Genomic DNA, 21,368 nt, shown 5'->3' with positions numbered 1-21,368 from the left:
TATCCAACTGCAATACAACTTTACAAATGTGTGACCGTAAATCACTACAAGAAATGTTGCATTTTGCCAGGGGCAGAAGCCCTGGCAAAATGCAGAAATCCTTGGCAAATGGACGTTTGCCAGGAGTTTTGCCAGGAGCAGAATACCCAGCAAATCTACTCATCGCAAATGACCCTGCCAGGGCTTTAGCCCCTGGCAAATTGCGTGGGGCCCAGTCCCTGCTACAACCCCTGGCAACTTTCCTGACGCGTCCTGACCCACTTTTCAGAGATCAAATCAAACGCTGCCAGGGGATTTGTGAGGGGTTAACCCCTGGCAAAATGCAGAACGAATTTTTTAAAAAAAAACGTTTTTAAATTGTTTAAAAAATCAAAATATTAAAATTTAATAATTAAAATAATTTTAAAAAACGTTTTAAAATTGTTTTTTTTAATTTAATTGTTTTAGAAAAAGTAGTTACCAATGGAAATTAACGTAATAGCACGCATAATACAAGCACATTTAATACACCGATAAATTTGCAAATTAAACATCACTTTGATCAAAAACAACTTAACATAATATTCTTTAAAAATTAAACACAAGCTTTCTAATTCATAAATTACTAAAATCATCAGAATTTGGCATATTTAAAATCATCAATCAAACAAACACAACATGATATCATTCTGTTTAGTGATGAAGGGGATATCATCCACAAAGACCTTAAAATGGCATAAAATTCAAAGATTATACTAATGATGAGAATAACATATTCACGGCATTTGAAATATATTGAAATGTGAAAGTCAATGACAGAAGTCATTTTTATTATCAAAATCTATTGTTGCATAATCGACTTCAATTTGAATTTTGTTGATTTTTTAAAGGAAGAAAATAACACCAAATCATTAAGAAAATCAACACACTTATATCTCATATTTGAATAGAAGAATCAAAGGGAACAAAGAAGGCAGAGAACAACTAGTGCACATGTGTAACCATATATGTATTCATTTTAAGTTATCTTTAATGAGAGAAGAGAATCATCACCTTTCACACTCCTGAACTTTCTTGCATTTGGTGCAACACCATCGCTTCCTAGACACTATTGGTTTACAACAGTGCTACAATGAAGTTTTGCTTCGTGGGCAATATAATTTGGCCGAGCTGATAGATATCGTTCGAAAAAGAAAAGGAAGAATTATCAGATTATATGGACATATAATGTAAATAACTTAAAAACTCATACATAAGAATATTGTAAAAGAGAGGTCGGTAATGTCCCGAATGCGTTAATGCAGTAGGGAATCCAGTTTTTTAATACAATTAGATGAAGTTAAAAGAGAAAGTTGACATACCTTTTGCATCACCAAAATGTCTTTAGCTTTGGCTTTGGGAGGATTGACATATCCCATGGCCTTTAGAGATCGACTCTTCAGTACTTTCTTCAATGCATTTCCATAGTCACTTCCACACTCTTTCAATGATCACGGCTTGATCCATAGCAGCACCAGACCAGCAGTCTCCATCAAAGTACGGCATACGAGCAGTTGTTACCTTGGAGTACCGTGTTTCAGTAGAAACAAAGAAATGATCATACATGTTGGTTAAACCAACAACTACATTTTCTTTAGTGGCCTTTGTAAGCATTGAAATATACCTACAAAAACAAAGAATATAAATACTCAATGGTTACACAAGCTCATGAAAATTCAACATACATAAGGAGGGAAAAAAAGGAGAGGGACTGACCACTTCCGTAGCTTATCATACTTCGGCGTTTCTTACATGCATGAATGTAATCATCCCCATTTTAGAATGTAATCATCCCTTTTTTTAGGAGCACATGCATGAATGTAGCAAGTTGCAAAACCTCATTTCTTACAGAAGTCAAAGTACCCAATCTGATGATAGAAAAAATAAAGCATAAATACATTGACCGATATCTCATGGAAAACAATTAGCAACAATAGGAATCAAGTGAAATGTCATCTAAAGTAAAGCAATTAGCAACAATTCTTAAAATCAAATTACCAATATCTCATGGTAAACAAGTGTACGAAGAGCTTCTCCGCTTGTAGTCTGTCTTCGAGGTGTAAAATGATTGACAGAATCGAGATATGAAATATATACGCGACGTTGATTGGGATTGCCACATTCCAAGCCATACTTCTGGACATACATCGCAAATAAGCATACATCTGCTCTTTCAATCTTCTAAAATAGAAGAATAACCTGAAACCACATGAAATTCTGTTATTTAATCTGAAATAGAATAGACACAGAGAGAAAGCTAATCACTTTAGACTTACTTTTGATCTATAAGAGAATTCAGCAGGGTAATTCTCCTCTGGAATGATGTCCCGAAACTGCTTCTTCACTGTCAGTTGTTTGTCAACAGATATCACTTCTCCAACAGTGAGACTTTCTGTAACTTGAGAAATACCACTCTGTGATTATTTTCCTAAACTACAAATCTGAACATAGTTAGTGAAAGATACCCCTCAATTTTTGTCTCTTTTCAGTGAATACCATAAGACAAACACAATAAATTCAAAATGAAGTCAAAATTAAACAACTAAGACCGTAATTAACTTTAAAATTCGTCATTTGAATGTTTAACAAAACTAAAAAATTTGTTTATAAAACAAACTATAGCAATTCAAATGACTAAGTTAACCATTGTAACTTATTTATTTAACCTTAAACATAGTCCAGATATAATAGTATTAGAACAGAATTTGATCTTCAAATTTAAGTTAGAATATAATTTTGATATTAAAATAAACAACTAAATATGAAATCAACTAAATTCATTTTGCAAAGAATTGAAGGAGTCTAAAGCATACATGTCCAACTTCATGTTTTATGATTTAAGCTCTCAAATGGAGAAAGTGACATTTGTATAAGAAAATGATAACTTAACGATGACAAATGATACTGATCATATATTAGTTAGAACCAAATCAAATTTACTATTTCTCAATATTACACTACAGGGTTTTCTACAAATTGGAAAATATCAAATTCTAAGATGAAAAATGGAGAAACTCACCATGAGAAAGAAAAGGGATGAAGTGGCTGAAAAAATAAGCTCAGACGCGACGGAGACCTTTTCCGGCACGGCTGCATAGGTTTCCGGCGCGGTGTTTGCTGGTGAAAGTTCTCCGATCAAGCAATAAAGTTAGGGGTTTTGCTGCTCACACCGTGGGGAAGAAGAATGTCAACTTAGTTTTTCCAAATGAGGTTCATTATGGCAGAAAATTGAGAGAGAAGGTGATAAATGGAGATTTTGAAACCTCACTAATCTAGAAATAAATTGGGTGGTTATTGAAGAGGAAGAAGAGAGGAGTTCAATGGTGGTGGTAGTGTTGTCATACGATGCCAGACGGTGAAGTAATGGTGGCCGAAATTTTTTGGTGGTGTTGGTTCAATAGAGGAGACTTTTTTATTGAGAGAGAGAGAGAGAGTAAATATCAAAAAATGAATTAGAAGAAGAGAGAAGGAGTCTGACGAGGGAGAGATAAGGGAAAAGAGCCTATGTGGGTCCATGTGACCACTACAAGACAGGGATTATGCGAGGGGTTACCCCTGGTAAATTTGCCAGTGGTGTTTTGTGGCATTACTCCTGGCAAATTTGCCAGGGATTATTGCTCCTGGCATGTTTTCCTGGCAAATTGCAGGATTTCTTGTAGTGAATTGTAATACAACTTAAATATTCACTCTCACGTCTAACGTGGATGCTAGGTTGGATTTCCACGTTGTTATCCTTAACCTGACTTTGATATTACGTTAAATGGACAAAAATTTCACTCTCATGAAACTAGCTTGTGTGTAAAGTCACACACATATTAATTTCAAAATTATAATAATGTAGTAATGGAGAAAATGACAACATCCATGATATTACAAAAACATATTTAAACCCCAATAAAATTTATCTATTCCTTAATTTTCAAATTAAACATGTTCATCTTTGAAGTAGAGTCAAAGATTCTTTACCCAGCTAGCCCATCAAAAATAGGATATACTTTGGCAAGATGCCGTCAACATTTGTTTCAACCATAGTTGCTAATGGCTGTCGAGCTTCCAGTTCATTAAAAAAAAAGGTTAGAAGAGAAAAAAATATTCCCAACAGAATTGTATATGAAGATAGAAGATAGAAGAGATAAAGTTGCATATATACCATATATATGTTGAAGGGGATTCTCCTTGATTTGGCTAGATTCTATGGGCTTTTTCAGTTATAGGGCAGTTGTGTCGTTTAGTGGCTTCATGTGCAATTGTTCATCGAAAAGAAAGATTATCCCAACAGAAGTATCCCTCATGATGGATAGAGATTAGATTTAAATGTTGCATATCCATTATCATATGATATATGGAAGAAGATTCCTCCTCCCTCCCAAAAAAAAATAAGCAAAATATCTTATCTATTTTTTTCATTTTATAATGACACTCACTTAAAAATTATATTAACTACTTATTAGTTTTTTTTTATGATCATGTCAATGACTAATATTCGTCAGAAAATTGGTTGGATACACATGGTGGATTATCTCTTCTTAGCCGCGATTATTTTCATTAGCTTTATGCATAATTTTAAAGTCAACATATCTCATCCCAAATGTGTATCTTAGTTGATAACTATCGGAGATATTATTTGTAAAGCATATGGGTTTAAATATCGGATTCTTCACTTCTCTACACTTTAAATGTGTATATCTAACCGCTAAGATACTAGACATAAAAATGGCTCTCATTTGATAAAAATTTTAATTTTTTTTTATTGTTTCTCTTTTTTTAATGATATTCTATTTTTTTTAGGGGAATGATATTATGTATTGTTTCTCTTTATTTATTTAGGGTTTATCAAAAATCTTTCAATGTTGTTTATTTTAACTAAATATTCTACATATTTTAGTAAGACAAATTTTTGTCAACGAAAAATTTTTCTGTTGAAAAGGAAATGGGTGCAAGATTCAAAGCAATCAAAGATTTTCCAGAATCATGCCATTATGTTTGAAGTCGTCCGATCAAAAACACACGGTCCAAATTTAAGTTCACAGACGGTTTAAATTTTTTCAATTTTTGTTGTCAAGTAGCTTAGTGACTAGAGCTCACACATATTAATTTTGGAGAAGTGGAGTGTCCGGGATTCGAACTTCGGCCTCTACATATAATATGTAATATCTCTTCCAACTGAGTTAAGAGATAAATTTTTTCAATTTAAATAAAGGAAAAAGATCTGCATTTTTTTAGATTATCCTATTGAAGTGCTCTTATCACGCTAATTTCATAATTGTGGAATTTCACCAACAAGGACTCCACATGCAAAGGAAAAATAGTTTAGTTGAAGATTTTAGGAACATCGTTGTAAGATAGGGACAATAAAAAGGTATGAACAAACCCACATGCATGTAGATCGATGACCACCTTTTTGTTAGTATATAATAAGTTCTGGCATTTCCAAAACCATATCCCAACCTAGCTCAAAGAGAGTAAATAACACAGTACATACATATAAGACATAAGCCATAAAATGGCCGTGTACATCCCTTTAGTTAGAGAGCCAGAGTTCAAGTTGAAGGGTTTGCCACAAAACATAGCAATGACAGAAAAGCAAGTAAGGGGTATATTGATGAAAGCAGGTCGAAATGGAGATGGTAGCTTGAGCAAAGATGAGCTTAAGAAAGCTTTCAAGGAATTTGGTTCAAGGATGCCTTGTTGGAGAGCTTCTTGTTGTCTCAAAAAAGTTGATACCAATCGTGATGGGAAAATCAGCAGGGAAGAGATTGATTTTGTTGTTGATTATGTTTTAGCATGGTTAGAGTCCAAGAGTTAGTAGTAATTAGCGACAGAACCAGAAATTTCAATAAGTGGGGTCAATATTGTTTATCATAAATATTTATACAAAAATATATAAATCTTTAACAAATAAAATAGTGACATCATTATCGTTAAGAAAAATTAGAGATTACAAGAAATTGGTCATCATATATCAGTCTCTATAAATATTACCATAAATCAGAGATTACCAGATAGTAATGATCACGTCCAAGCTTTAGTTTTACTAGATATAGACATATAGTCCCAATTACCTTATGTATCTATAGTGAGTGAGTTCATGTAAAATTATTATTGACTTTTTGAGATTAATTAATGAAATTGTAAATTAGCTTGATCTTCTCATTCTACTATCGAGCTCCTTTGTCTTTAACTATGTGGTTCTTTTGAAAAAGAGGTCCAGACGATTTAAAGTTCGGACGAGAAGTAAATAAAATCTCATAAATAATTTTTTAATCAGAATTTAAACTAGAGTTGCTTTGAACTATTTGTTCTTAGGTTAAACTATAATTGTTAATTAACTTGATCTTCTCTTTCTGCTATTATTTTTTGTTTTTATTAACTCTCTGATCCCTCTGAAAAAGAGGTTTAGATAATTTAAAGTTTGATCAAAAAATAAATCAAATATGATAAATAATTGTTCTAATTATGATTCGTATCCGGGTTCTTTAAAATGAATTGTTTTTAACTGAAACTTATAATACTATAATTTCATTAATAAAGATTGTTTTTTAACATATTGAAAGTATTAAAAATTCTAGAGGTATCTTGTCAAATTATTCCATGCGAATATTTAAAGATATTAACTTTTTAATTATTGTTGTCAACAATTACAATTCACCCTATGTATGACTCTTACTTATAGTTATGCTTAAAGTCAAATGTTTTTAGTGAAAAGTTTTAGGATTTAATTCATATATATTTTCATTGTAAAGAGTTTCACCATCACTCATACTCGTCACATTATCAACAATCTTTGAATTTTATCCTGAATATTCTATAAATGAATTCAATGGTGATATATGATAATTCTTAAATAAAATTAATTCAAAATTTAAAATAATTTAAAATGGTTAAACACAAAAAAACATAATTTTAGGATGCTAGAGTGTTCGCCGTAAATCTCTCTCCTTGCAACACGGATGAGAATCATTAACTCATAAACTAGAATTTCATGTTGTTACGGTTAAATCATTGGAATATGTCACGACCGTTTGATTTGAATTAATGGTTAAAATTATAGAACTGATGTATAATTTGAATTGTCTCAATCTCATATCAATGATTGTGATTGAATACTGTGTAAAACCATGTTTTTTTTTATAGCAACAAATCCACATCCCTAACTCTAGGAGTGAGTTTTATTTTCTGATGGGTACTCTAAGAGTGAGTTATGGAATCCAATCATTTAACAAGATATTTGACTAAAGTTTGCTAAAAAAAGATAGTATTTGACTAAATTAAAAGGTGGCCGGTTTTGGATGACTACAATGTAAGTAACATAGGTAAAAGAATTTTTCCCTGGAACTAAAGAGATAAATTAAGAATAAAATAACTAAAGAAAGAATAATATCCATTTCATTATTTTATTTTATTTTTAAAAAAAAAAAAACAAGGATTCTTATCTCCTCCCCATTATTGAGCCTTCTATTTGACCCCTCTCCCTCATGTGACACTCATACTCCCTCCGTCTCACAATTATTGTCTCTTTAACAATAAATACAACATTTATTTTATTTTTTCATTATTATACCTTTATTTATTGAATTTTATTCAACTTAACTATTCCATTAACTACAATTAATAAGGGTGTTTTAGTAAATGCAACTAATTTTACCATTGAAATCAACACAATTAATCATTTCCTTAATAATCGTGCATAAACTTTAAACGACTAATATTGTGAGACGGAAGGAGTATTATAAATTAGAAGATCAAAATCTATCAAATATTTGAAAATGCCTATGTGTATCCCTTGTGACAAACTATAAAGAGAGTGCATGAACCAAACTAGTATTCATCCAATTTGGTCAGTTTAACGTGGTCCATCAGACAACCTGAATGTACATATGCAAAATATACATGATACGTTGGAGAATCAAGATGACAAAACTCCTATTCGTATCATACTTGACCAAAACCCTTTGGAGAATCATATGCCACATTTGACCCAAGAGTCGCTCTACTTGGACCGACGGAGACCAAGTGATGCAACTTTAGACGAAAGATAATGTAGGTGGAGTTATTTAGGTTAAATAGACGCTAATCAAAATCATTTATATTGAGAAGACTAATGAATCATTTGATTGGTGCCAACTCAACATGGATAGGATAACTCTATCAATCTTTAGTTTTCATTGTTTGATAATAATCTTATAAAAAAAGTAATTAAAAATCTGAAGTTATATTATAATATCATTTCACTACCAATAGAGTAATACAACAAGGCACTAAAAAAGAGATACAACAACGAGTAAGATGAAAAAAAATATTTTCTTACAAAAAAACAAGATAAAAGACTGGCTAAATTACACCAGAGGTCTTTTAAGTTTGATGTTTGTAATAAATAGAACATTTAAGTTATTTTTGTCACGCATAAGTCCTTTAAGTTTGAGGTTTGTAACAGATTGGTCCATTAAGTTATTTTGATTACACATAAGTCTTTTAAATTTGTAAATGTTTTCAATTTAATCCTTTTATTAACCAAACGTTACAAAAACGATGATGTGACAGTTAAGTGTATGATGTGACATGCATCCTCATGTGACATCTTGGAATATAAAACAATCCAAGAGCATTCATCCTTGCAACCAACTCTCGCCCTCTCATTGTCATTCTTTATGAACCTCAAATTGAAGCCATTATACACAAAATAATTGATAATAGCTTCCTTGAACTCTTCCTATGTTGAGAATTTATATCCTAATGTCCATCGTTTACAAACTTAACTGCCAAATCATACACTTAACTGACAGATCATCGTTTTTGTAACGTTTGGTTAACAAAATGACTAAATTGAATACGTTTACAAACTTAAAAGATTTATGTGTGACCAAAATAACTTAAATGACCAATCTGTTACAAACTTCAACTTAAAGGACTTATATGAGACCAAAATAATTTAAAGGACCAATCTATTATAAACTTCAAACTTAAAGGACTCGCAGTGTAATTTAACCTAAAAAATTTGAGAACAAGTTATACCAATAACCTCATTCGCAAAAATATGATATTTTATGTTTAAGGAAACAGATCCTCTCTCATGTCTTTTTCTATAATGCTGTCTATCTCCGATACAACTTTGAGGTTATTGGATTAATCCAGAGCTGAGGGGGGACAAAAGTATACGTTGTTCATTTACTTCAATTTGGTCGATTTTCTTTATTCACTTGTTATTGTTCTCTTGAGTTTACACCACCCCACCTTAGCATCCTTCAAAGTTTATTTTTTATTGGATAGGTTTTTTATCATTGTCAACAAGAATGATAATTTTAGTCACTAAATTATCATTCTTGTTAACACAAATTAGGCGCGGTCATGATTATATGCAACCAACGTATAGGTACCGTTCAATTAAGATTAGATGATTAGAATTTCGATATGATTTTTAATTTTTGTTTAAAATAAAATTCTAACTGCCTCAAGTTTGTCGATTGCATGGCTGAACCTATTTTCAACCAGGGACGGAGCCAGAAAAAGTTATTAAGGGTGGCGAAAATATAACACATGATAAATAACATCGATAATAACTAACTTTAACCATTTTTAATAAAAAATATATATTTTATGATAATAAAAATGGAGGAACAAAAATAATATTTTATTAAAATTTATTAAAAATTTGTGGGTCTACCGTTGAATCGGATCCATATTAGCGCTCCCCATTTTTACTATTAAGAATTGAATAAAATTATCTTAAAAAAATCGTATAAAATATAGTTTATTTATTGAAAGAAAAGGCCATACAACAAAAAGCCAACAAAATACGTGTTCCTCTATAATATTTTTGTTGTGTCTGCTTTATATTTTTTTTGTTTGACAAAATTACATAGTGATTTGAATATCTTGAGCTCTTGTGGTTTGTAAGCAAGTCTGTTACAGGGACGAACACTATATTTTTTTTTTTCCTTATTGATACAGGGGCGACAATATATATATATATATATATATATATATATATATATATATATATATTTAAGAGTACTAATGTATTATATGTTAGAGGGGTGGCAACCACCCCATTTCCATTATACATAGCTCCGTCCCTGTTTTCAACTGTATGCAAACCTACCCAAAGAGTTTGGTAATCTAGTCTAGAAGAAGAAAAAAAATCTTACTCTTTTCCATATTAATCTTTGGAAACCTTAAGAATGTGTTGGAAAGTTTGTGTTAAAGAGTATGTTGCTAACAGAGAATAATATAATCAAATATTTGATTTTGGTATGCATTGAAAACACTTATTAGTGTCTCTAAATAAATCTTTGTACTAAGGTCAAAAGTGCTTATAACAACTTAATTGTGGTTGAAGTTGGTCTTGACGTGGGTTTTAATCATGTGTTGTGGATTAAAGCGGTGCCGCTCAAAGTTAATATTTTTGTTTGGCATTTGTTGTTGGACCGGATCCCAACAAAGGATAATTGTACAGGCGACATATCTTGGCTGACATCGATATTCATTTTCATCTGACTGTGGTTGTCTGGAAGACCGAGATCACTTGTTTTTTTCAATGCGACTCCTACAAGGGATGCTTTGGAGTCATATTTGTGGCTGGTTAGGTTTATCAATAATTCATCACGGCAATATTATTGATCATCTTCGGTTCAACGGGCTTGGAGGTTTTTATAAAAATTATCGCCTAGCATTCAACATCATCAGGACTTCTGTGCTTTATATCATATGAAAGGAGAGGAATGATAGAATTTTCAAACTTAACGTTGACCTTCTCCCTTCCTTAACTGAAAAGGTTAAAGTTCAGACGAATTGGTGGTTAAAGCTTATTTTGTATTGTTTGATTGAGATTATCTCACTTGGAGGTTGCATCCTTTATCGTGTTTAAAGGCAATTTCTTAATTTTATTTTCTTTGTTGCTGCATAGATAGGGATGACAATTGGACTCAGGCCCGATAGGCACCCGCAAAAAATACCCGCGATGGGTAGGGTAAAACCCCGCTTTTATAGGTATGGGCTTGGGTACAGGTAATTACCCGCAAATTTAGATGGGTATGAATGCAGGTAAGGGCACTATACCACCCAGCCCCACAACCCGCATATACATATTTATATAATATAATAAATATTTTATTTATTTTTGGTGTGCAATTATTTCATTTATTTAGTTATTTAAGCATAAAGCTAAACCTAAAAACTAATACGGTAATCGTTTCATCCTTACCTTCATAAGCTCACGAGCTACAAATTTATGATTTAAATGAATTTGATGTTTATTTTAGCATGCACTTTTTTATATGTATTTTGAATGTTTTTATTTTAACTTTCGAGGAATATTTTGGATGTTTTTATTTGGCTAAATACTACGATCTCTGCTATTTTATGAGTTGCTTAAAAAAAAAAATTAAATCGTAGTTTTATTTCTATTGTGATATTTTTTATTGTCTTTTTATAATTAAAGTACATGTAATGGGTACGGGTATGGACACTTAGGTGCCCATAGGGTATGAGGAAGGGTACTAAAGTTGTTACCCACGAGGCTATGGACTCGAGTACAGACATTTTTTTACAAACGTGGATATGGAAAAGGATACTATAGTATCCTACCTATTGGATACCCATTGCCATCCCTATGCATGGACAACTGTGTTGTGTTTTGTAATCATTTAGATTGTTAGCGTTCTCTGTTACACATTGTGCTAAAATGGTTTCTTTTGGTTCTTTAATATATTTTTTCTTAGGCTTTTTTTTTATTTTAAAAATAATGTTTTTGCACGGAGTGATTGAAAATTCTAGAGAAATTGTAATTTGAGATGATTCAAATACTTCAATTCAATTTCCTTCATTTTAATTTTTTTTTATAGAGAAGTAAAAGTTGTCATTCCTAAACTTTGTTGATGTATTTCTTGTAGATATTAATTTTTTTGAAATAAAACTATAAATTATATTTATAATGAAAAGTGATTCAATATGAAAATTTTAAATTATTTGCGTCAAATTTTAAATTTCAAAAAGTTAATTTGGTCCCTATTTTTCATATCTTGAAATTTCAGAAAGTTACAGGGCCTATTTATAAATATGAAAAATAGGGACCAAATTGCAAAGTTAAAAAATATATTAAGGAACAATTTACATTTTTTTTAAAAATATATTAGACACAATTTACAAATATTGAAAATATAGGGACGAATTCACAAAATATAAAAAATAGGGACTGATGTGAAATTTTTTTATATACATAAAAACCAACTTGCAAATTTTGAAACTATTATAAGGATCAATTTCAGATTCATCTTATCTTATCTTATATAATAAAGCTTAACCCCTATAGCTATTTCTAACCCTAATATTTTTCCCCCATTTCTCCCTCCACTTTTCTGAGCCATTGGATCTTGCACATTTAGCGCCATTCAATTTTAGCCATTGATCATCTTACTTAATGCCAGCCGAATTTTGTTATCAAGTTTGCTATAATTTTGGCCAGCCGAATCCTTATTTTTTAACCTAACAAATTTCATTCATATCCTCCTTTTTTTTTGAATCAAATATTTTCTACACTTTTAGGTTTGCAATTATTTAACATAACAAATTCCATCTAAAAAATGCATCGCACCAATTTTATTCCTATCCTCTTGCCTTTTTTTTTATGAAGCAAATATTTTCTACCCTAACTTACTAAAGCTTAACCCCTCAAGCTACTGTTGCCCTAATATTTTCCACACATTTTTCCCTCCACTTTTCTGAGCCATTAGATCTTGCACATTTAGGCGCCATTCAATTTTAGCCATTGATCATCTTACTTAATGTCAGTTGAATTTTGTTATCAAGTTTGCTATAATTTTGGCCAGCCGAATCCTTATTTTTTAACCTAACAAATTTCATTCCTATCCTCCTTTTTTTTTAATCAAATATTTTCTACACTTTTAGGTTTGCAATTATTTAACATAACAAATTCCATCTAAAAAAATGCATCGCACCAATTTTATTCCTATCCTCTTGCCTTTTTTTTTATGAAGCAAATATTTTCTACCCTAACTTACTAAAGCTTAACCCTTCAAGCTATTGTTGCCCTAATATTTTCCCCCCATTTTTTCCTCCACTTTTCTGAGCCATTGGATCTTGCACATTTAGGCGCCATTCAATTTTAGCCATTGATCATCTTACTTAATGCCAGCCGAATTTTGTTATCAGGTTTGCTATAATTTTGGCCAGCCGAATCCTTATTTTTTAACCTAACAAATTTCATTCCTATCCTCCTTTTTTTTTTTGAATCAAATATTTTCTACACTTTTAGGTTTGCAATTATTTAACATAACAAATTCCATCTAAAAAAATGCATCGCACCAATTTTATTCCTATCCTCTTGCCTTTTTTCTTATGAAGCAAATCCTTTATATCTAATCCTAGCAAACATTCTTACCCTAATTCCCAACCCCTAAACCTACTTTTTTGGCTCCAATCTATCCAGACCGTTAGATCATTGTAATTAGTGGGGTTAGCATATCAACCGTTGATCAATTCTCACTCCTTGAAAATTGATTCACTAGCATAGGGAAACAAAACAACTTATGTTATTATCTGGTCTTTTTTCAATGTACAGAGTGGTTTGCTATCTAGAAGAAAAACTTTGCAAGAAATATCAGAAATGTAATGGTTCTCTTCCACACTCCGACACTTCCTCTGCCACCACCACCTGCCCTCACATGGCCATGACTTCAGCCCCAACACACCGCCTCTCTCTCTCTCTCTCTCTCTCTCTCTCTCTCTCTCTATAATCAGTAATCAACCACAACCTTCCCCATCTCACCATCTCCTCTATGTCGTTGAGTGAACTGAAATTTTGATTTGAAAGCTTTTGCGCCGGCGGATTCAGCTGTGGGAATCATTTTGAGATTTACGAGTTCAAGATCCGAAGATGTGCACATGGACAGTCACATGATTGGACGAATTGCTAATTAGAATCTCCCGTTTCAATTGAAGAAGCAGTTGCATCAGTTTTAGATAGTCTCTCTCAAATGGTTTGCAAATATCTAGCACAATTTTCCTACAAAAAAAAATTCTGCATATGTTTCTCTCAATTTCATCTTCGACTCCTCTTCTGTTATGTAATCATTTTTCTTACAAAGTGGTTCTGTCAAATTGAATTTAAAACCAGAGTTTTCTTTAGCAAGAAATGGAGCTATTTGACAAAAGTCAGAATAGAGCTATTGGGGTTTCCAGGCAGTGGAGTTTATTTTATTCAGTTGTGTTATTTTTAACCTAAAAATTTGCAAAAAATGTTTATTTTATTTTTCTAGAGGAAAAGAATGAACCTTTTCAAATCAAAACTATTAGTTTTTCTATTCATTTGTGAAATTTTGAACCAACCCATTTGCTAGATGGGTTGTTTGTTGAAAAGTTTTGGGCTTTGGTTAAAATTAGTTGAAGAACTAAGTGGCGTTCTGATTTCTGTTTTATAGAATTTCTAATATGCGATGAGGCTTTTTTTTGTGAGTTTTCTCATGATGTTTTGCTTTTTATTTTACTTTGATTTTGTTACTTATAGTGTTTTGGTTTTTGTTTCATCCTTGGCAAATACTCATGAGAACAAGCAACAACTACTAGATGTGGAAAACATAAGCAACAAATTTCTCTTTGTAAATTAACTTTTCTTCTTATTTTTGCAGTTTTGACTCCCCCGCATGTTTAAAATTATGCTTCTTTGAACTTTCAACACATATTTGATTGTGTGGCGTGGTTTATGTTTAAAGATATGCATTGCACATTTCATTTTAAAACAAATAGTACTAAATTTGGCATGTATAAATCTATTTGCACCATTGTTAAATATTGTTAAATATTGCTAAATATTGCCGATGCTTTGTGAATGGAGGAACTCTCGAATTTGTTTCCTACCAGTTCTTCAACTATATGATTTTTAGAATTTGGCTTAATTATAATATAAGTTTATACCCACCATTTTTCGTTTGTTACATTATTGATGAAGTTCACCTTTGATTGTACTCTTTCTCATCAGTTTAGGAAGTTTGGATGGTTAATAATATTTGATTAAAGGTACAATCTCTATTGTTAGTATCAGTTTTAGGTAATTGGTTCAGCTTCTAACACAATTTAAGATAGGATAATAATGGAGAGCATTTGAGGGTAAAGCTTGGTTCTTCATCAACATATTTGATTTGATGGCATTTGAGGATAGTCCTCTTCATTAAGTCACTTGCTTACCATAATTCAAAATTTTACTTTTCACAATCTCATAACTCAACACTCTCTAAGATACTCATGACTTCTCTCTTCCTCTGTGTACTTCCTGCATCCCCATCTCTCTCCTAATCCCTTCTTCCTTCTTTCTCTACATTTTCTCTACTCTTTTTTTTTTTCTTTTGGTGAATGTTGACGATGAGCTTAGTTCCACTACATGTAGTGATTAAAAGCACAAGCACAACAGCAGAGGTTGGACAAAGATAGTTTTTCACATTTTTTATTGCTTTTATTTTATGCTTTTTTTCTCCACATGACTCTTATGGAACACCTATTCTTTGTGCCATTAAAGTGCATCAAGTTTTCTCTAAAAAATTAAGGGCTATCATGAACTATGTAAATAAATTAAGTGCTATCATGAACTATGTAAATAAATTTTATTTCAAATTTTCTTCTCTCTTAGGTTATTGGATTGTTTATAGTAATGTATTTCTTTATCCTTTTTTTTTTTGCAGTGATGTTTACTTGAAGCTACAATGTCATATAGCTATTCATTTTCCAACAATTCTCAACCTCTCTTATTGTAATAGTTGAATAGATACTGAGATTATTTAATAGTTTTGTTTAATGAATTTGTTGTTGTTCTCTGGTTTTTTTTTTTTTGTCATTTTAGCATCACTATTTACGCCATGCTGCACTTCACACCCACATCTAAGCAATTTTGTGTGTTAATATTTTAGTTTACTTGCTGGCTTGGATCAAACACCCTTCACCTTGAGATTGTCTATTACAGTTATTCTTTGTTAATTAGGCATTTGCACCATTTTAGATCCAGTTTTTCTTTGTTCAATTTTGTCACCCATTTCAATTTTCACACACACATGCAGAAAATGAAGTATTAATTGTAGATGTTTATGTGTGAATCTGCAATATTTCATTTTTGAATATCGGTGTGATTATGTTCGATTTGTTTTCCTTGATATAATGCAATTATGTTTCTTATATCATGGTGAACATTGTAGCAAAAAAGTAAGTAAGATTCCTTCAGCAGCTACAAATGTTAATGACAGCAAGGAGTCTTTGGCAGATCCCATTCTCCTATGTTTTACTTTCAAAAAGCACATGATTTACTTATTCATGTATATGGCTTTTAAAACCCGACCAATCATTGTACCGCTGCTTTGAACTCTAAATTAATCCAGTCTTCTTATTTGATAATATTGTATGTGGAATTTTCCTAGAAACATTTTCCCTCAGTATGTTTCAGGTGTACATTTTATTTATATTGCGTTTTAAACAGGTGAAGGTAGCTAGAGAAAGGTAGAGGTGGATGTAATGTTATTCTATGGTTTGGTTTGAAAAGTACTAGCTGCCAATTGTTTTGAAATTTGTAGAATGAATCGGCTGTTCAGGTGTTGAAATTTGAGAAAAAAGAAGTAACGTACAAAATAAGTGAGCATACAATTACAAAACTATTTTGGGTTGAATTTCTCAGTTAGAGTTCTTCGATGCTAAAGAGTATCTTTATGGTAATGGGTTTTAAGTTTTTAATTGTAAAACTGTGCATTTTGTTTGCTTCTTTAATCCTTCTTTTTGATTGTTCCATCTATCTTGGTTTTTATTCTTTCCTTTCTGAAATGAAGTTTCTAACAAATCCATATTGTTGGCCGAAAGCTCGCTCTGATAGCTTACGCGCTGGTGATTTACTGCTTTGGCTCAATGTTGCGGTAGCTCACGGTGACAATTTTTGCAGTGGTGATTACCTACAGCAGGGCACAGTGATGGTATGTTTCACAATGGTATAATTCTTGCATTTTTTTAGGTTTTGGTTTAGTTTTTTGTTGTCGGTGTTTATCTCTGAGTTGTTTTACTTCTCAAATTTCACTTTTTTGATTGTTTCTTACTTTTACTCAAGTTGATTTGTGATAGTTTCTTGCATGTGGATTAAATCATTTCCTCATTTTTAAAACAAATATTTTTTTCTTTCTATTCTTTAGCTTATTCACGTAGGTTTTCAATTTCTGTAATTTTACCGTGTGATATTGATATACTCTATTTTAAGCATGAGAAGTTTCCTTACTGTGACATTTATTTATAATGGGAGGGCATACGAGTTTTTATGCATTTTGTATTCAATTCTTTATTCTATATGAGTTGACATTTTAAAGACGACTATTACGCATCTAACTATAGGTAAATTTGATCTTTATTGTGATCATGACTTTATAGTATTGTTTTTAGTTTTGATGATTTATATATGCTGTGATAGTGTTTGTAGCCATCATTAGGTCCAATTTTGGGTATATTTGTTGTAGTTTTTGGGGTTGGACTATTTTCTCTGTTGTATAAATTTTCTGCATATTTAGTTATATTGGCAGTGGGAGTTTAAGGTTCTTTGGCACACAAGCTTTTGTTCATGTTAACCTTTCCTTTTCTACATCCTTGAAAAGCTTAAGGACTCGCACCATATTTTAGTATGAATTTGCTTCTCTTATTTGAATTTGCCATGAATAGTGCACATCAAGAGTCCCACTCATGTTTAGTAGAAAATTAAAGACTTGGAGAATTTTCCTGCGTGTGCATCTGCATTTTTTTTTAATTCGGGAGTTCTTACTACTATCAATTGTAGGTTTGACTAACTGACTTTGGCTGGCTGAAGGAATGTTATTTGAGGTTTCCTTTTAATGCGTGTGTGTGTGTTTTTTTTTCTATTGTTGAAAGTCATATATCAAGCTGCCATCTGATTATGATCTTCTAGATGTGTGGAAAACATAGTTGGTATTAGTGATCGTAATATCTCCAAAGCGAATTCTTCATGGTCGTATGGAATATGACTTTTTTCTCTCTTGATTGCTGTGTATACTTAATGTTTAACATGAAAATGTGAATCGTTACTATTAGTATATGGTATGTTTGTTATTAGTAATCACAATTCTTCGTTTAGTTTACTGTCTTTAATTCATACTTCGTTTAGTTTACTGTCTTTAATTCATAAACTATCATCAAATCAATGTTTACTAAAGGTCGCCTTTCTTAAAGCAATTGATTTGCTTTTTTCTCAATAAGCCTTCACTACTTATTTTGTGGAATATTCTTTTGAATATTATTATAGGGTGCCCTTATTTTCCTTTTCGTTGTCAAAGCAAGAAAATAAGATGGTTATAGTCCATTAATGATTCAATTGGATTTAAATGGATGTTTTGTTCAGAGCCAATTATTATTTCACCCCTTTCAAAGAAAATATAGTATTTCTCTTCTTTTCAAAACATGAGTTCTTTGTGGCTTTTAGCGTTGTTTCAGAATTGTGAGGTGCGGCGGCTGTTACTCAGTTGTTCTTCTAGCCTTTGCTGCGTTTCAGTTTTGCGTTGGAGTAATCTGGTTTGATTCACCTCAGCTGTAGCAGGTTTCGTGCAGTTTTGCTTCTATTGTGTGGTGTTTATGTCATATGCTGCAACAGATTTTATTATTGGAGTCTGGTGTTCTGCTTCATTGATTTAGTGTCCTGGTCGCACGAAATCTATTTGGACCATAGTGTCATTTTTATTTTTGAGTGTTGCTGTGCGAGGGTTGTTTTGGCTTTAGGTGGTGAATGTTCAGATTGTTAGTGTATTATATGGAATGTCATTATCTACAAGTTACTACATTGCATAAACCTTGAGATAGTTACTGAATATAATTTTATTGTTGAAAAATGACAAGAAAGGTTTTACTTTTTATGCTTCTTCTTTTTTTTTTTTTTTTAAAATGGTTCATTCTTTATTTTTTTTTAATAACTTCAAGAAAAATTTGATCCATCATGATGACTGTCTTATGGAGAATGCTTATGACATGTTGCTTCATACTACTTTGTGTAAATAGTAATACTTATTGTTGTAAATTGGATCGTTGTAAATAATTTAGAGTCTGTTATGAACGCTGTGAGTTCATATTAATATATGTTATGAAAAAATTAAGCTTTTTAGCTGGTCGAGTATGTGAGTAACAACTGATCCACTTTGTTTTGTCTACAATTGATGCAAAAAGTCATGGATGATGGATGAGGCAGTTTTCTATATCTGTTTGTTTTGCAATGATCATTAACAAATGTCAAGGGCAGTCACTCATGCAAGTTGGCATATATCTTACACAACCAATCTTATTGCATGGTCAATTATACGTTGCAGTGTCGAGGGTTACGCCAAGAAATGGTTTGAAGATTTTGTTAATCGACGAAAATGGTTATTGCATTGATACTACTACAAATGTCGAATATAAAGAAGTTTTTAGAATGTATGAACATTGAACAAGCTTTTACAAAGGTTGTATTAATGTCATTTTTGTCAAATTCGTTGGATGTGTGTATTATGTATGATATTGCATTTTTAATTATTTCTAAATGTTTATGACCCGTGCGGCAGCACGGGTAGACGATCTAGTATTTTCTACCCTAACTTACTAAAGCTTAACCCTTCAAGCTATTGTTGCCCTAATATTTTCCCCCCATTTTTCCCTCCACTTTTCTGAGCCATTGGATCTTGCACATTTAGGCGCCATTCAATTTTAGCCATTGATCATCTTACTTAATGCCAGCCGAATTTTGTTATCAGGTTTGCTATAATTTTGGCCAGCCGAATCCTTATTTTTTAACCTAACAAATTTCATTCCTATCCTCCTTTTTTTTTTGAATCAAATATTTTCTACACTTTTAGGTTTGCAATTATTTAACATAACAAATTCCATCTAAAAAAATGCATCGCACCAATTTTATTCCTATCCTCTTGCCTTTTTTCTTATGAAGCAAATATTTTCTACCCTAACTTACTAAAGCTTAACCCTTCAAGCTATTGTTGCCCTAATATTTTCCCCCCATTTTTCCCTCCACTTTTCTGAGCCATTAGATCTTGCACATTTAGGCGCCATTCAATTTTAGCCATTGATCATCTTACTTAATGCCAGCCGAATTTTGTTATCAAGTTTGCTATAATTTTGGCCAGCCGAATCCTTATTTTTTAACCTAACAAATTTCATTCCTATCCTCCTTTTTTTTTTTGAATCAAATATTTTCTACACTTTTAGGTTTGCAATTATTTAACATAACAAATTCCATCTATAACAATGCATCGCACCAATTTCATGCCTTTTTTATCTTTATTTATTAATTTTATTAGGTCTGCAGCAACTTAACCTAATAATTTTCCTCTAAAATTCTGCATTAGATTAGCAGCAATTTAACCTAACAAATTCCATCTAAAATGCAGCGCACCAATTTAAACTAACAAATTCCTTCTAAAATGCAGCAATCCCTAATATTTCTCCTCGCTGATAAGCTTTTTATTCATATCCTGTTGTGTCATCGTTTGTATATATCTATTGTTTCTATAGACTTTTTTTTTGCCAAGTTGTTGTACACAGATTTTAGGCTGACTTTTGTTTTTCAAACTATACCTTAAACAATTTTGTTTGTTACATTTGAAATTCATAAATATTTACGCTTATAATTTTAATCTATATAAATTTTTTTATATAAATTATCGTTCATAATCTATATGTGTTAGCGTAATAAAAAAAACGAAAAGACGACTATGTGAATGCCCGTCTTTCCACACGTTGACATAATGTAAATCAATATTTTTCTAAATTAAAAATAAATCAAATTATTACGTGGTATATCCCGTGAAAATAAAACTATCACATACCTCCCTAAAAACAAAAGAAACAAAAAACTATCACATTCCTTAAAAAAAGCAAAAAAAAAAAAAAAAACTATCACATGCTTGAAAAGTTCTATAAAAATCCTAACGAATCTTTTTCATTTTTATAAAGGAACGAATATCTTAATATATATATATATATATATATATATATAAATGTTAGATATTCTCCAATCAACCTTAATTAACCCTAATCCTGCCCTTTTTGGCGGGTCTAAATATATTTTTTTTAAAAATTGTTTTGTAAGGAATTGAACCAACTACCCATAACAACATCTTAGAGCTTTTACCACTAGACCATTAACATTTTTATTGAAATATAGTTGCTTCTAAAATGGATATGTAATCTTAAAGGCCTTTTTTTTAAGCCATTAACACTCATTTTTATTGTGTTTATTTTCATGTGTGATTAATTTCACATAATTTAATTTATGACTTTTATTCCATGTTCATTTTTGTTGATGCAAACTAATGTTATAATTTTCT

The 21,368-nt window shown here is 31.5% G+C and overlaps 1 protein-coding gene, 1 long non-coding RNA gene and 1 pseudogene across 4 annotated transcripts; 2 read left to right on the top strand and 1 right to left on the bottom strand.

The window, feature by feature from the left end:
* Window positions 1-890: 890 nt before the first annotated feature.
* Window positions 891-2,431, bottom strand: LOC146952021 (histone acetyltransferase HAC5-like; annotated as a pseudogene). Its single transcript, XR_015033072.1, has 5 exons — window positions 2,295-2,431; window positions 2,017-2,217; window positions 1,735-1,886; window positions 1,341-1,642; window positions 891-1,149 (listed from the first exon to the last, which is right to left on the bottom strand). The product of XR_015033072.1 is annotated as a histone acetyltransferase HAC5-like (transcript).
* Window positions 2,432-5,467: 3,036 nt separating this feature from the next.
* On the top strand, window positions 5,468-6,171 carry LOC146952020 (uncharacterized). The gene has a single exon (XM_085757575.1). It carries the CDS (start codon window positions 5,522-5,524, stop codon window positions 5,822-5,824), a length of 303 nt encoding a protein of 100 aa, XP_085613701.1. The 5' UTR covers window positions 5,468-5,521; the 3' UTR covers window positions 5,825-6,171.
* Window positions 6,172-13,601: 7,430 nt separating this feature from the next.
* On the top strand, window positions 13,602-19,157 carry LOC146952019 (uncharacterized). 2 transcript variants are annotated; one of them, XR_015033045.1, is made up of 2 exons: window positions 13,602-16,976; window positions 18,493-19,157. It is a non-coding gene; the product is annotated as an uncharacterized LOC146952019 (long non-coding RNA). The 2 variants fall into 2 exon arrangements; XR_015033044.1 differs by having other exon boundaries at window positions 18,482-19,157.
* Window positions 19,158-21,368: the final 2,211 nt, after the last annotated feature.

The sequence above is a fragment of the Medicago sativa genome, chromosome 1 (genome assembly GCF_051527215.1).
Source record: "Medicago sativa cultivar Bolivia chromosome 1, Bolivia_mono, whole genome shotgun sequence".
NCBI classification, from domain to species: domain Eukaryota; kingdom Viridiplantae; phylum Streptophyta; class Magnoliopsida; order Fabales; family Fabaceae; genus Medicago; species Medicago sativa.
The sequence above is the reverse complement of the archived record's forward strand: the minus strand, read 5'-3'. Positions and strand labels throughout refer to the sequence as shown.

Bases quoted from the DNA above. Each gene is read 5' to 3' on its own strand.
- LOC146952020 (XM_085757575.1), top strand. From the start codon at position 5,522: ATGGCCGTGTACATCCCTTTAGTTAGAGAGCCAGAGTTCAAGTTGAAG.